This window comes from Rhinatrema bivittatum, chromosome 3, assembly GCF_901001135.1.
Source record: "Rhinatrema bivittatum chromosome 3, aRhiBiv1.1, whole genome shotgun sequence".
Taxonomy (NCBI): Eukaryota; Metazoa; Chordata; class Amphibia; order Gymnophiona; family Rhinatrematidae; genus Rhinatrema; species Rhinatrema bivittatum.
Genome location: NC_042617.1, coordinates 414,648,382 through 414,663,785, shown reverse-complemented (window position 1 = coordinate 414,663,785; position 15,404 = coordinate 414,648,382). Strand labels below are relative to the sequence as shown.

Genomic DNA, 15,404 nt, shown 5'->3' with positions numbered 1-15,404 from the left:
GATGTAGCATGGGATAAAACGTAGAGCAGTTCAGGGATTTCATGCAAAACTAGAAAATCAGGAAATGGAACAGGCTGGGGGTAGCTCAATGATGTATGAAATGGTCTCTAAATAATGCAGCCCTCACTACATTCCTGGAAAACCACCCCACAATCATTAGAGAAACCTTTGTGATGTACTAATTGTGATAATAACTTTTACATTTGGCAAACCCATTTTACAAAAAAATCTAAATTCCACCCTGCACCTTGGGGGTTTTTGTGCCACTCAGCCTTGCTTCCTTGCCTAGACTTTACACTGTGGAGTTTCCTTTGCCACTATGCCTTGCTGTTATACCCCCAGACCTAACTCCTTGCTAGTCTGGGCGAGCTGCTTTGCACATTTCATGGTGCTCTGGAACCTTGAAGCCACTCTTTGAACTGCTTGGCCCCTTTATCAGTGCCTGCTTTGGAGGGTTTTCTACCAATGCTTCTGCTTTGTTCCCCCTTCTTGCTGGCTTAGAATGATAATGTCACTTTCAGTGCCAGTTTGCCCATGAGATGCCATAAATGGTTCATCACACTGCTCTTTTGGAGCCTTGGGGTGTTCTTCCTACACTTGATCTTTTATTAGTTTATTATACTTTGAAAGAAGTAAAAAAAAAAAAAAAAAAGACAGTTTTCATTACCAGAGCCCAAAACCTGTTCTATGGTTCTTCCTTTCCTTCAACAATCTCATCATGGTTCACCCACTTTGTTGTATGTTTGATTAAACTGAAGTGGTTTCTCCAAAAATCCTTCATTCAGAGGGAGAACTGCTGTTACAAGACAAAAGATGCTCAAGAGAAACCATTTAGTGATCTGAATGCCATACCAAGTTAAAGTAGTAAGAGGGAACTCATGCGAAACCAATAAATGAGAAAGTGCAACAGCCAGGCTTTAGGTAGAGGATTTGGGAAATATGTTTTGCCCAAAAAAGCCCTCATTCTGAAAGAGAAAATACCGGCACAAGACAAAAGATACTCAAGCATAACCATTTCAATGTTCTGAATGTGATAAACTTTAGCGTGTTGCCAGAGATTTGATGGAAAACCAGAAATTCAGGAAATAGAACAAGTTGAAGGCAATCATGTTTGAAATGGTCTAAATAAAGTGGCTGTCACTACTTTCTTGGAAAACCACCCCACAATCATTAGAGAAGCCTTTGTAATGTACTAATAATTATAATAACTTTACTTTTGACAAAGCCATTGTATGAGAAATCTAAATTCCACCCTGCATCTTGGGGGTCTTTGTGCCACACAGTCTTCCTTTTATGCCCAGACCTTACATCTTACAGCTCCCTTTGCCACTGTGCCCTGCTGTTGTATCCCAGACCTAACACATGGAGGGGCTGCTTTGCACCTCTCGTGCTGCTTTGGAGCCTTCCAGCCACTCTTTGTGCTGCTTGGCCCCTTTATCAGTACCTGTCTTGGAGGTTTTATCATTGCCTTTTCTGCTTTGTCCCCTTTCATGCTGCTTTAGGATGTATTAAAACCACTTTCGTTGCCAGTTTGCCACATAAGATGCCATTAAGAAGGGTTCATGGCATTGTTGCTGCCCTCTATTGGAGCCTGGGGGTGTTCGTCCCACTTTTTCTGCTTCTTTGCTCCTCTTACATTGACTTGGTGAAATCTCCCCAATGCTGGTACCCTGTTGCCTTTATACAGAGTTGGAGGCTATTCATGCCACTTTTGATGCCACTTTCTAGTCTCTTCAGTCTTTCTAGGTACCTTGGAGTTCTTTTCCTCTTCTGTTGATTTCTTCCTACAAGTTTTAAGACAATTGATTAGAAAATCCCTATTCTGAAGTCCAATATAGGCTGAAAATTACCTGTAATGCTTCCCCCATTGACTTTAATGGCAAATGAAAATTAATCAAACTAAAAAAACATTTTTGTTTTCATTTTGAAACTAGAGAAATGAATTAGGGTCCCCATGAAATGAATTTTAAATTGAAACTTTTTTTCTAGTTACACATGCTATGAAAACCCACGTATAGACTGAGGTTCAAAATTTGATAGCCTACAATGGTGCTTACAATGAACTGTTAGAAATTGCCATTCTTTTTAAACATAACTTTATTGAACATCCATTTTTTAAATAAAATACATCTCCATATAAGTCACTAAAATCCTTCAAAATCGTCAACTTTGCCATCTGTGGTACCAAATAGTTGCTCAAAATCAGCATCAGTTATCTCATTGGAATACGTTAACATCATTTTCTTTGTCATCTTTGCATTTTTTGCCATTTTCATCAACATCACTTGCATACAGGACATCATCTTCAGTGCCATCAATGGCATTGCTTATGCTACACTTCAAGAAAGAACGGCAAACCATGCCTGAAGGAATATCATCCAATGCATCTTTGACCCATTTTGCAACAAGGTCAATATCAGGCTTCCATAATTCCCACCTTTGATCACACATGAGTCTCCAGATCACATCCGCTCCTGCCACACCCTTATTACACAATCCTGGAAGGGCTTGTTTAGGCATATATCAAAAGACTGCAGCACTGATGTCAAGCTGCCAGGTATCACAGCCAATTTTATACTTTTGCATTTATATTTGCTCTGAAATGCTAATTCATAGCCAACAGTGATGGACCCATCATGACATACACCAACAACTCATGGCAGCCAGTTTTTTGTCTAAAATTTTGCTATCATGCACACATAAGCTGAAAGCATTTTTAAAGGCTGATTTTATTGAAGAAATTTCTCAGCCTATACATGAGTATATATACTGTATTTGGCAATATCTGGCAAAGTACTGCTCAAACAGAAGTAAAGTGTAATAGTATAATAGCACATGGTTGTTTTATGAAGTAATTTTAGAAATTACAATTTTATTAAAAATAAAGAAAAGTATTTATAAAGCCTAATTTAGACAAATACCTTACTATCAACTGGGTCTCAGCGTATAAGGAGATAAAGTAACTTGCCCAAGGTCATAAAGAGAGTCAATGACAGAGAAAATTATTAAACTTATGTCCCAGAACTTGTGAATCACAGTGTAATGCTCCTGATATTGTATCACTCAATATACTTTTCATATTGTCATGGTAAACTCTTGTTAAACCAAAGAAGAAGTAGCAGCCTATGTAGTAAGAAAATCCTTCTTTTCAATAATTCTCTGTTACTGAGCTGCCAAGTGACCCAGTTCAAGGAAAGAGACCTTTGGAGACCATTCCCAGAGGATTATAGTATTTGTAGTCCTTTGTTTTTACCATGTTAAATCAGCACTGCAGGAGCCTTAGGGGCAGATTTTAAAAGCCCTTTGCGCATAAATCCAGGAGGATTTATGCACTTAGGGGGGTTACGCGTGCCGGACCTATTTTCAAAAGGCCTTGCGGCGCGAGTAAAGCCTCAGGACGCGTGTAAGTCCCGGGGCTTGAAAAAATGGGCGGTCTGGGGGCGGGGCAGGCATAACTTGTGAAATAAAGGTATGGGGTTTTTTTCAGGCTGGGGGCAGGACAGGTAGGGGAAGGGAGGGGAAGTTGGGGAGGTGGCAAGGAAAGTTCCCTCTGAGGCCGCTCTGATTTCAGAGCGGCCTCAGAGGGAATGGGGAAAGCCAGCTGGTCTCCCCGAGGGCTCGGTGCGTGCAAGGTGCACCTTGCATGTGCCGACCTCTGATTTTATAACATGTGCACAGCTGCACGTGCATGATATAAAATCGGGCATACATTTGTGCGTGCCGGGTAGCACGCACAAATGTACGCCACACGCGTTAACATTTAAAATCTGCCCCTTAATATACTAGGATGGGATTGTCAGAAATCCAGGCCTTGCCTAAAGTGTCCCTTTTATAACTGGATTATTTGTCAGCTCTGGGTTAATGGTAGCTTTATGATGTTTTAGTTCAAAGGTAGGCAACTCCAATTCTCGAGTGCCGCAAACAGGTCTGGTTTTTAGAATATCCATAATAAATATGTATTAGATATATTTGCATGTACTGCCTCTATTGTATGCAAATGTATCTCATGTGTATTCATTATGGATATCCTGATAACCAGTGAGTTTACAAAGTCTGAGAAGAATGTAAAGGAAGGGGCTTATAAATGTTTACATTGGTGTAAATCAAGGAAACTCAGTTCATCATTGAATAATTTTAATATAATCGATCTCCTCCAAAGCTAGATATGACTATGTAAGAGGATCAGTGGGGTATTTTTGTTTCTCTTTTATGTTAAGCTGAAACTGAGGTAGTGCAAATAGTTTGTCTCCATGCCATACCAAGGATGTTCTCACCATGGATGGTCAAGCCACAGAAGCAACGGAGATAAAATCCACGATCTATAGTAAATCAGCGAGAAGAGCAGAGCATGAAATAATTAATTAGTCCTTACGAGATATTTGGCCGAAAAGTCTTAATCTTTATTAGTATGTAGAAACTCCACAGTCTTCAATAAAAATGGTCAACTAAAAGTAGGTTAGTGTCCCCCGACACGGTCATCATGGTTCACCCCACAGGCTGCATCGGGAGGGACAGTAGACCACGAGCAAATAGAGAAACAGAATGTGCAGTTAAAAGCCTTTTAAATCATGGTCTACTGTCCCTCCCGATGCAGCCTGTGGGGCAAAACATGGCGATTGCGTTGGGGGACACTAGCCTACTTTAAGTTGACCATTTTTATTGAAGACTGTGGAGTTTCTACTTACGACTTTTCTGTCAAATATCTCATAAAGACTAATTAATTGTTTCATGCTCTGCTCTTCTTGCTCACCATGGATGGCGCATCAAAGAGTTCTCAAGGTCTAATGTTGGCATGCAACACTGTAAAACTATTTTGACCAAACCAGATGGGATTTAATGTACACTATCCATTGGGAAGACAGTCTACAGCCCTGTGTGTAAGCTAAATACTGCTAAGGTAAATAAAAGTGAATATTGCATTAGAAAAGGCTGGAGTCAGCGTGGCTTACTGCTCCAGCCCAGACGCTTTGCTCGGCCATCCTCACATGGCACAAATCCATCGTTTGTACTGAGTGGTTTTATTATGGTGTTTATATATGTTGTATACCACTTAGAACAGAGTCTGTAATTTGTGGTTAATATGTGTTTTAATATATATAAAAAAATGAATACATAGGTTGGAATAAAACTACCAAGGTACTTATTACTTTCAGAGACATGGTACTGGGCTAGATGAATTTTTGGTCTGACTTAATTTGGTAGTATTTTTGTTCTAAAGTACCTAAGCAAATGTCAAAATTGAGAAATAAGTACAGCGTTTTGAAAACTAATCTATGTAATCAATTTAACTTCTGCATTTTGTTTTCTTATATTTGGTATAAATATATAGACAAAGCCTGGGGTAATTCGTCCTTTACCAGGGAAAGCAAAGATAATTCTTAAAAAGGAAGAAGCATGCTATCCCAACCCTTTCAACAAATATGTAGAAGGTACCTCAAGAAAGGAAATGCAGCATGTAAGTATTTTTCTATAGTTTTATTTTATTTTGTGTATATTTTTAGATATTTGCATCTTTGGAAACAAACCAATTTTGATATATTGCCTCTCACGTTGAAAAAAAGACAACACGCTCACACAGAGCCCCACAGAACCAGTTTCTTGCCCACAGATATAACTTTTAAAAGGGCTGTTCCGTGGATGCACCGCCATGTACAGCAGTGGTTCTTAATCCAGTCCTCAAGGACCACCTGGCCAGTCTGATTTTCAGAATAGATCTCCTGTTGAGAAGCCCTCATGTAGAGGAGCTGTGTTCGATTCCCAGCACGTCTTCTGTTCTCCTGACCAACCAGGGCTGAGGAAGCAATGTCCAAAGCCTATGTTGGGGGGATGGTTTGAGGGAGATCATCAATGCCTGTGCAATGGTGACATTAAGTTGTTGCACTTATATTCCATGGTTTCTGTCCCCCTAGTTGAGCACTGTCCATGTAATAGTTGGGTTGAGTTGGGAGGTATAAACAAAGAGGAAAAATTCCAGGTAGCTGCATTTAAAGATTCATAGCACTGTGGCCCAACTTTCTGGTTCCAAATGAGCTGGAAGCAGAGGGGGAAATGCCAGGGAATATTTTTATTTCAGAATTAAATATTTCTGTACAAATTAAATGAAAAGATATTTGAATATGAATGCTAGACTGGGAGCATAGTGAAGATAGTTACTGTGTCTTTTGAGCAGAGGGAGAGGTGTAACGTAGCGCTGACTGTTGGATGGAACAGATTTATCAAGGGTCCAGAAATTCACTGGCTAACCCAGTAAGAAGTCTGTCGTATCTCATTAATTCTTATGTTGCAAGTTATGAAACACAGTAGCAAATGATATAGCATTATTCTAATATGAAAGAAGATGACATAATAATATTCAGAAGGAATCATTAAAAAATGTAATTGGAAATGGTTTATTTTGTTTTGCAAATTGAATATTTGTAGAAACTAAGTACAGTGGTTACATTTGCCATTTATGACAGTACAGATTTAGATCAATAATCCCCATGATATAAGGCACTGCTAATATGAAAATGGGGTCTACAGCAGTCAGAGCTTTCCAATATCTCTATCTAGACAGGTTTTGTCACTTCAGAGGAGAGGCACGCCTGAAGGCAAATTTTAATCCTAGGGGTGTGGGAAGGACAGTAAGAGTACTCATTTTACTAGCTATACAAATATTGATTATTTTTATAAACTATTGTAAGGGTGTCACCAAAGTGTCCCTCAGTAATGACTTCAGTGTCTCCACAGAAGTACAGTAAAAGTAGAAGTACAGTAGTGAGTATGACATTCCCCAATGGACTGTGTCTGTCTGAAGTGAGTGGATTAACAAAACTCATGAGCCCAGTTGGTTCAGGCTTCCTGTCTTCCTGTCTCAGGTCATGAAAGGGTGGCTTATGGACCCAAGGGTTGGGTTTCTAGGCACTTAGGAACAGGGAGAGTTGTCTTGGGGGGCCAAGGGTGAATTTCTTGAGATATTCTGAAGAACCAGAGATCTCAAAGAAAAGGGAGTTAGTTCTTTACTCCTAATTTTCCGAGAGAGAATTCTTCAGTGTGTTGGAGAAAGCAGATTTTTCTTGGTGGGGAGTAATAGGGAACACTGTCTTCCAGAGAGAAGGTCCTACAGAGCCTTAAAGGAAAGCATCAGCATAGGAGTTTTTGAAATTTATCAGGAGGAGTTTTCAGTTTCCTACTGGGAAGAAGTCTGCGTCCAGCTTGCAGGCACCATTCATTCATTGAAAAGTGCAGGGAGGATCCCTGTTCAAAAATACCTGCTGCCAGGGAGTGCAGCTTTGCTAGTAACTATATCTATGATTTTCTTTTTGGAACTTCCTTTTCTGCACTTAAGTGTTCTTTTCCAAAGTGGACTCTTTGTGAATATTCATCTGCAATCAACAGCCAGTGCATGGATTTATGTTTGAACAGCAGCTGACTGTGTGCAGTATGTTACTTTTATCGGAAGATTCAGGAGGCCTATAAAGGAAGCTTGGAACCTTGTTGAGAAAAGAACTCAGGAGTATGAGTAGCAATCTGACCTCAGCATTCCCAAATGTACTCCTCGGTTCTGTTAGCTGGTGGGACAGAGGCTAACAGGGCTCAGGGGTGGCAGAACAGTGGTGTTTTTTGTTTGACTCTGCTGTTGCCTTTGACTTGGTGGATCATTTCCTACTGATTGACTGGTTAAAGGCAGCTGGGAAGGTATTATATTGGTTCTCTTTTTATGTATAAAACTTTTTATTGAAAATATTCAAATAATCATGTAAAATACAATAAAGATCATATACAATATCCAAATGAACAGAGCCATGTATATATTTCCCTATATATACATGGACTATATACTCCTAGTGTTCAACACATTAAGAATAAGCCAGCCAAAAGGTGTATTTGTTTTTTATGCACCCGAGGTCTATACACATGTCAAAAACTATCAACACCCCTACCCACTATATCCACACCCTCTAAACCTTCCTCCTCCTGTTCATTTACCCCACCCCACACCGTACTGCAAATAGGATACACCAATCTTCCCAAAAAACGCTATGTAACACATAATAGTTCAAAGCTTAAGAATCAAGAACCAGGCTTCTGGCTCAATGTGGTTGAATACACTTATTCAGATACTAAAAAAAATAAGATCTCCTACATGGAAACAAAGCATGGCTTGCCTGGTTTTTCATTTGCATTAAAGTTTGAAATTGATTGCACCAACACCAATAAGAAGACCCACTGAGATTTCTTCACGCCCTCAAAATCAACTTTTTTTCTAGTAAAAAAACATTTCTAAGGAACATTTTCATACTCTTGTCATGACAATTCAGTATCGCTGAAGAGTCATCAAATGAAATAATACTTTCCATACAAGGAATAGTGAGGCCTATGATATGGTCAAGATAGCCTGAAATTTTGTTCCAAAAAGTTGAACTCTTGGGTAGCTCCAAAATACATGAGCTAGAGATCCAGGGGCAACTTTACATCATCCACAGGAATCCGTATCAGTTAGATGTGCTCTATGTGCTCTAACAGGGGTGATATATGTCTTATGTAGGAACTTAAAATACATTTCCCTTAAATACTATTGGTTCTCTTTTTATCTGACACATTGGCCTTTTAGGGATTTTTTGGGTCCATGTTGAGTTTTGCCTTCAATTTAAATTATCTATATTGCTTTTTAAATTACTGCATGGTATGCCTCCCAATTATCTTTCTACTGGGTTTACCCATACTATGCTCCTTCAGACCTTTAAGATCCTCTCAAGCAATCCTATTGTGTGTTCTCAGGATGTGAGAGATTAAGTCAGAAAGAATTTGTTCTGGACTTTTCTCAATTGCTGCCACAAAGCTTTAGTTCAATTGTTGATCAGTTAAATGTTCCATAAGCAGATGAAGGCTTGTTTTTTTGCTGTTGTTTTTGGATAAGTTTTGTAGGATGGATTTTGCCAGAGTTTTGGGGTTTTCTTTTTTTTTTTTTTTATATAATTGCTTTTTTAGTTAGTTGGTAATGTTAATTTTTGATCTGTTAATTTTGAGTATTTTTTAAAATTTTATTTACTTTTTACTTTAGGTTTTGAACTTTCCTAGTTGTATTATGATTTTATGGATCTGTTAGATGTTCTTTGTATGTTGCTTTTGTAAACTGCTGTGATCATCTTTTTGAAGCTGTGGTGTACAAGCTTCTTTTACATAAATACATAAATACATTTTTTGTTTGTTTTCTTTGATTTTATATCACATTGAGCTTTTTACATTATGCAATTTATAAATATAACTTATAAATCAATCAATATATATACAACTAATTTATTTAGCTCATGAAAAGTTTTTGCAGTTTCCCTATTAAAATGTGTTAGTCAGTGGCATACTCTGTTGATACTCTAATGGCTTGTATTATATTCCCTCCATTCTGTAAAAGGAATAAGACTGTTATCTATGGCAAAGTCTGCTGTCAGTATTATGAAATCATTTAAAAGGACCACATTCTTACTGCTTATTTCAGTAGCATAGTAACATAATAAATGATGTCAGAAAACAACAAAGCAGCCAACTGTAAGTGGCAAACAGCATTTTTGTACAAGTCTAATTTGTATGGTAATATAGTTAAATTCATAGAATTGAACTTTGGCACAGAAAATTAGCAGTGAGAAAGCAATGTAATTATCCTAAAACTAAAATAAATATCAGCAGAAGCAATTCTAATAGCAAGAAATTACGATTTCAGCCACTTATCCTCATAGCCATGATGGCCATGTTATAACAGAGTCTTCTTTAATCAGGGTTGCCTTACAGTACTTCTAGGCAAATCTATTGGTATGCTAATACAATTAAGCTCACACAACTAAGTTCTGGCACAGAAAATTAGTGGAGGAGGAAATCACTGTTTTCTATACAGGTAAATAATAATATGCCAAGACTTAGAAATCTCCCAAATTGTTTAATCTGATAGGATCAACAGATCAGATGCTATTATTTAACTCACAGTGCATAAAGACTCATCAGTAAAGTAAATGGAAAATTAAAAAAAACAGTATTTGATTCCTTTTAGTTATTGTCAGAATTGTGTGGTGAAAGAATATTTTAGAGAAGCTTTATCATAGCTTAACATTTTCTAACATTTATGTTTAAGGCTGACGAGGGCTTCCCAAAGGATAAACTTCCAGTGATATTAAAAAGGGTAGATTGGCCTACTGGGGCTTCGGGCATGCCCTGGTGGGCCAGTCAGGCCTGTTATGTGATTGCGGGGCTAACTTGTGCCAGGTCATACAGAGGAAAAGAAGACACCACTGTGGGCCGGGCCGCGGAAAAGAAGGAGACCCATTTCAGCCAGGCCGCATGGCAGAAAAGAAAGAGGCCCCTGTTGGCTGGGCCATGTGGCTGAAGAGAAGAAGCCACTATCATTTGGGCTGCCTGGCTTTCTCTTTTTTTGCCTCATGGTCCAGCTGACATAGACCTCTCGGTCCAGCTGACAGTGGCCTCTTTTCTTCAGCCATGTAACTGAACCAAAGAGACCCCTGTCACAGGCCAATGCAATACAGGGATCCAGACCCTGCAAGAAGATGGTGGCGGCAGAGGAATGGATTTATGATGCGCCCGAGGGGTCCCAGGCCCCGTGGGAAAGAAGACACTGGCAACAGTTGGAATTATGATGTGCCCGCAGGGATCACAGCCCCAGTGAGCAGAAAGAAGATAGCGGCAGCAGCACAGATTTATGACACACCCGCACTGATCCCAGGCCCTACGGGCAAGAAGACGACAGCAGCAGCAGTTAGACATGCCTATGGGGATCCTGGGACGGCGCTCGATTTTGATGTGCCCGCAGGGATCCTACATCCCACCGGCAGGAAGAAAGAAGGGACCTGGTATGTGGGGTTTAAGGGAAGGGGTTGGGTGTATGTGAGTGAGAGGGAATGCAAGGGAAAGGATTGAGTGAAAAGGGTGGAGAGAAGGGGGAGGAGAGGGAAGGAAGGAGGTAAGGAGTGTTTGAAAAGAGGGAGAGAAGGAAAGCAAAGGGGGCTGAGGATGAAAGGGAAGAGAAGGGGTGAGTGAGATGGAAGGGAAAGGAGAGTGTTTGAGCATGTATGTGTATGAGAGCATGTGGAGAATAAGCTTGAAAGTGAGCTTGTGTGAGCAAGCTTATATGAGTGAGTGTGTGTGTATGTGAGAGTGTGAGCAAGCTTGTGTGTGTGAGAGCATGCAGGAAATTGAGCGAGTGTGTGAGAGCATGTGAAATTGAGTATGTCTGTGTGTGACAGCATGTGTAAATGTAAGTTAACTTGTATGTGAGAATGAGCATATGTGAGTTAGAAAGTGTATGTATATGAGAGAGAATGGACAAAGTTGTGTGTAGTCCTCACCCCTTCTCCTGCTAATCCAGGATAATTTCAGGGTGACTGGAAATCAAAGCTCCCAGGTATAGAAAGCTGGAAATTTTTTTATTCTTATTAATTTAAATTATTTTTGGATGTTATTCGGTGTGTCTGCTTTAACATTTTATTGGTGTTTGGGAACTTTTAAAATTTTATTAATTAATATGAAATTAATTTTAGAATGTTATTCTGTTCACCAGCTGTCTTGAAATATGTTTTTTATTAGTATGGTTTTATTATTATAACATATTTTATATTTCCTGATTTTATTGTTTTATGAAGAATGGTAATATTTCTATTTTTCCATTGTTGCATTGCATACAGAGTCTGGCTTTTTGCAATTTCAAATTCAGTTTTTGACTGCATGTATCTATTTTTACTTTATAGTCACTTTATTCTGTATTTGATGAATGTCTGTGTTCTAATGTGTGATGGAAGTGTTGTATTCTGCTATTGTATAATTTCTATTTAGAGATCTATAACAACCTGCCTTATTCTGTTTTCTTAATAGGGGATGTATTGGGTTTTTAGGGCCTGGTGTAATATTTGAATTGTTGCATTTTTATGGGTAGGGTTCTTACTTTTTGAGTGCTGGATGTTAGTGCAATTTTGGTAAAGGAGGATTACTATATTATAATTGTAATTCAGTTTATTCATGGCTTTCTTGAGGACTAAGCCCAAACCAAACACATTTTTACAATAGGCCTAATACCATATGGGCTCCAAGTGTCTTTTCCAGCGTCTACTCACAGGCAGCAGAACAGTGCCATGTTATTGTAAGTGATATTTTTACATCAGAAGACTGCACTTTAAAAGTCCTTTTTCATGTAAAATCTGTTGTTGTTATGCATAGTTTTTAATTGTGTGTGGTAAGAGCTTGGGGTGAAGCAGAACAAGGCTGTAAGGTTCACCAAGCAACTAATACCCTTGTATTGGTCATAAGAGAGTATGCCACACATCTCCCACTTCCCCAGAGTGCAAATGCTGGGGAATGGTGGGATGTAGATGGTAGGTTTAAGCAGTGTGGCAGGATTACCAGCTTCTTAGAAATATCCCTGACACTCTTACCTGCCATATCTCTGGGAACTCTCATCCCTGCCTGTGCACTTCCCCACCATTTAAAATCATCGAGAGAACTAGACTTCAAGGGGGACACCACTTCCTTGCTATCTCAGTGATTTGACCTACACTGCACTGTGCCTAGGGGTGGAGGGAGCACCATCTCTTCCCACACTTCGGGCAGAAGATTGCCTTGAGCCATCCCTGATTGCACCTAAAGGGCTACATGGCCAAAAGATGCTTTTATGCTCATGAGCTGTGTGGCAAGGAGGATGTTGTGTCAGTGGAGCCACATGGCTGAAGAAAGAAGGTTGATGTTCCTTTGAGAGAGTAAATAGAATGTAAGACAGAATGTGTATGTATGTGTGAGACGTGTTGCACAGGCCCAAGGAGCAGATTTACGTACGGAAAATGGCGCCGGCAGGAGATCGACTGCAGGAGGTCGTTCAGCGAGGTCCGGAAATCTCGCGAGGGTTCCGGACCCCGCTGAACGACCTCCTGCAGTCGATCTCCTGCCGGCGCCATTTTCCATACGGAAAACGATTCGCGGCAGGAAATCGCTCCTTGACCCCCGCTGGACCCCCAGGAACTTTTGGCCAGCTTGGGGGGGCCTCCTGACCCCCACAAGACTTGCCAAAAGTCCAGCGGGGGTCCGGAACGACCTCTTGCGTCGAATCATTTTCGTCTATGGCCGCCGCCATTTTGCGGCGGCCATTTTGAAAAATGGAGCCAGCTGAAGACCTCACGATCTAGTGTGCCAGTTTTCGTGCTCTCCCCCTTCCCCCGATTTAGCCACGGACCGCCGCTACGGAGGACTCCCAGGTAATTTAATGCATTTGGGGGTGGGGGATTTAATTTAAAGGGTCGGGGGTGTGTTTTAGGGGGTTTTAGTGTGCCGGTTTTCCTGCCCTCCCCCTTCCCCCGATTTACGATTTTTTGACGATAAATCGGGGGAATTGGTATTGTATCGTGGCCCTAACGATTTTTGACGATTTAAAATATATCGGACGATATTTTAAATCGTCAAAAAACGATTCACATCCCTAGTATGTATGTGAGAGAGAAAGCATATGTTGTGTATGTGAAAGAGCATATGAGAGAGAACATGTGTATGAGGATGTGTGAGAAATCAAGTATGTGTGTGTGTATGTGCTGGAGAATATGGGTATGTGTGAGAGAAAGAGGAGAAATTTGTACCACTCATTCCCCGCACTAATCCATGACAATCTCAGGGTGACTTGAAATCATGGTATGGAGAGCAGGGGATGTTATTTTTAATCCTTATTAGTTTTAATAAATTGGTGTTATTTGATGTCTTCTGTTTTTAAATATTTTATTTTTTTGGTTTATATTCTGGTTTAAGGGTATGTGGGAATAATTTAAAACATAATTATTGGGTATTCTTTTCATCACCTGTTTTGAATATTCTTTTTATGATTATGGTTTTACTATAATGATTGATAGCTCATATATCTTGATTTCTTCGCCTTGAACCTTGCCATATTACATTAAAAAAGAAACTAAAGACTTGGTTTTTCGCACAAGCATTCCAGGAGAACTAAGAGCCGGAAGAATACAATATCTGTATAGTCTTTGACCCACCATCCCCTTCTGTACATAAGTTTCTGAATAGCTCGTTATAGCAATTTATCTAGACATGATTGTTCTCTGTAAGCTCCTCTAACTTCCTTTATGCTATTTGTTAATTGTTTCAATGTAAACCGCCCAGGAGGCGACAGTTTTACTTCCTTGTAAACCGGTGTGATATGTATATTATACAGGAACGTCGGTCTATAAAAATTAAAAATAAATAAATAAATAACTTTTATTGTTTGATGTTTAATGAGGAACTTTGATGTTTCTGTTTTTACATTGTTGCACTGTATATGGAATCTGTCTTGTTATGCTTTCCAATTCAGTTTTTGTCTGCATGTTTCTAGTTATACTTTGTCTCTTTATTCTGTATTTGGTGAGGGTCCATCTGTATTCTGCATGTGTGACTGAGGTAAGGTATTTTGCTAGCATGTAGTTTCAGCTTGGCTTTTCTGTTTTCCTAATATCAGGTGTATTGGTGTTTTAGTGCCTGGTGTAATATTTAAAGTGTTGCCTTTTCATAGGTAAGGTTGTTACTGTTTGAGAGCTGGCAGTTAGTGCTCTTTTCATATGGGATGTTTACTATATTGTAATTAAGTTTACCTAAAGCTTTCTGAGGACCACCATGTTTTACAGAAGTCTCAATACCATATGACTGCAGGTGTCTTTTTTGCAAAATTTTCCGGTTTGTACCACAGTAGTGCATGTAAATAATATACATGTTTTAAGTGATATTTTTACCTTAGAACGCTGAATATTCTTTTTCATGTAAAATCTGTTACTATAAATGCATATTTTTAATTTGTTTGTGAGAAGAGTGGGAGCAGGAGTGTGTACAAGGCTGTTTGGTTTGCCTATAACACCTAATACCCTCACACCAGCTCTGACTACACTGGCTCCACAAGAGAAAGCAGGTTTCCATCTGGAGCTGTGCTACTTTGGGTTAGTGGCTCTCCCCAGTCTCGGCCAGGGCTTAATTTTCTGTTATTTCTTGTCCTTTCTCCCCTGGAGTTGGTAGGCAGAGCAGATCCTGGGGAACCATAAAAACAGCAGACTGTGTAGCTTGCAATCATAGCAAATGCACTAGTGTGGTGGGAGGGTTGCGGAGAAGTAGAGGCAAGCTATAAGCATAGGTTGGAAGAGGGTAAGCCAGGAGAAAGTGCCTATGCAGTGTTGAGGAGACTTCTGTCTGAGGTGACTGCACTGAGCTCTGAGAGGGGACTCTTGCAGAATGGGGAAGGGCTGGCAGCAAGCAAGAACTTTACACCATGATGCAGCAGTGCTGGTCTGGGGGCACTCACTGTGTGAGCACATAAGCAGCAGTACAACAATAGCTTGTCAGAGAGAGTGTTTGTGTGTCTGTGTCAGAGAGAGTGAGACAAACACACACCCATACACACTTTGTGAGAG

At 39.8% G+C, this 15,404-nt stretch overlaps 1 protein-coding gene across 6 annotated transcripts in view; it reads left to right on the top strand.

Annotated features, from left to right (window-relative positions):
* MLIP (muscular LMNA interacting protein) overlaps positions 1-15,404 on the top strand; it is a 274,040-nt gene that overhangs the window by 249,382 nt on the left and 9,254 nt on the right. For all 6 annotated transcript variants that reach the window (XM_029595699.1, XM_029595700.1, XM_029595705.1 and 3 more), the window contains one exon: positions 5,330-5,455. In XM_029595699.1, the coding sequence (XP_029451559.1) occupies positions 5,330-5,455 (126 nt within the window). The remainder of the gene's footprint in view (positions 1-5,329; positions 5,456-15,404) is intronic.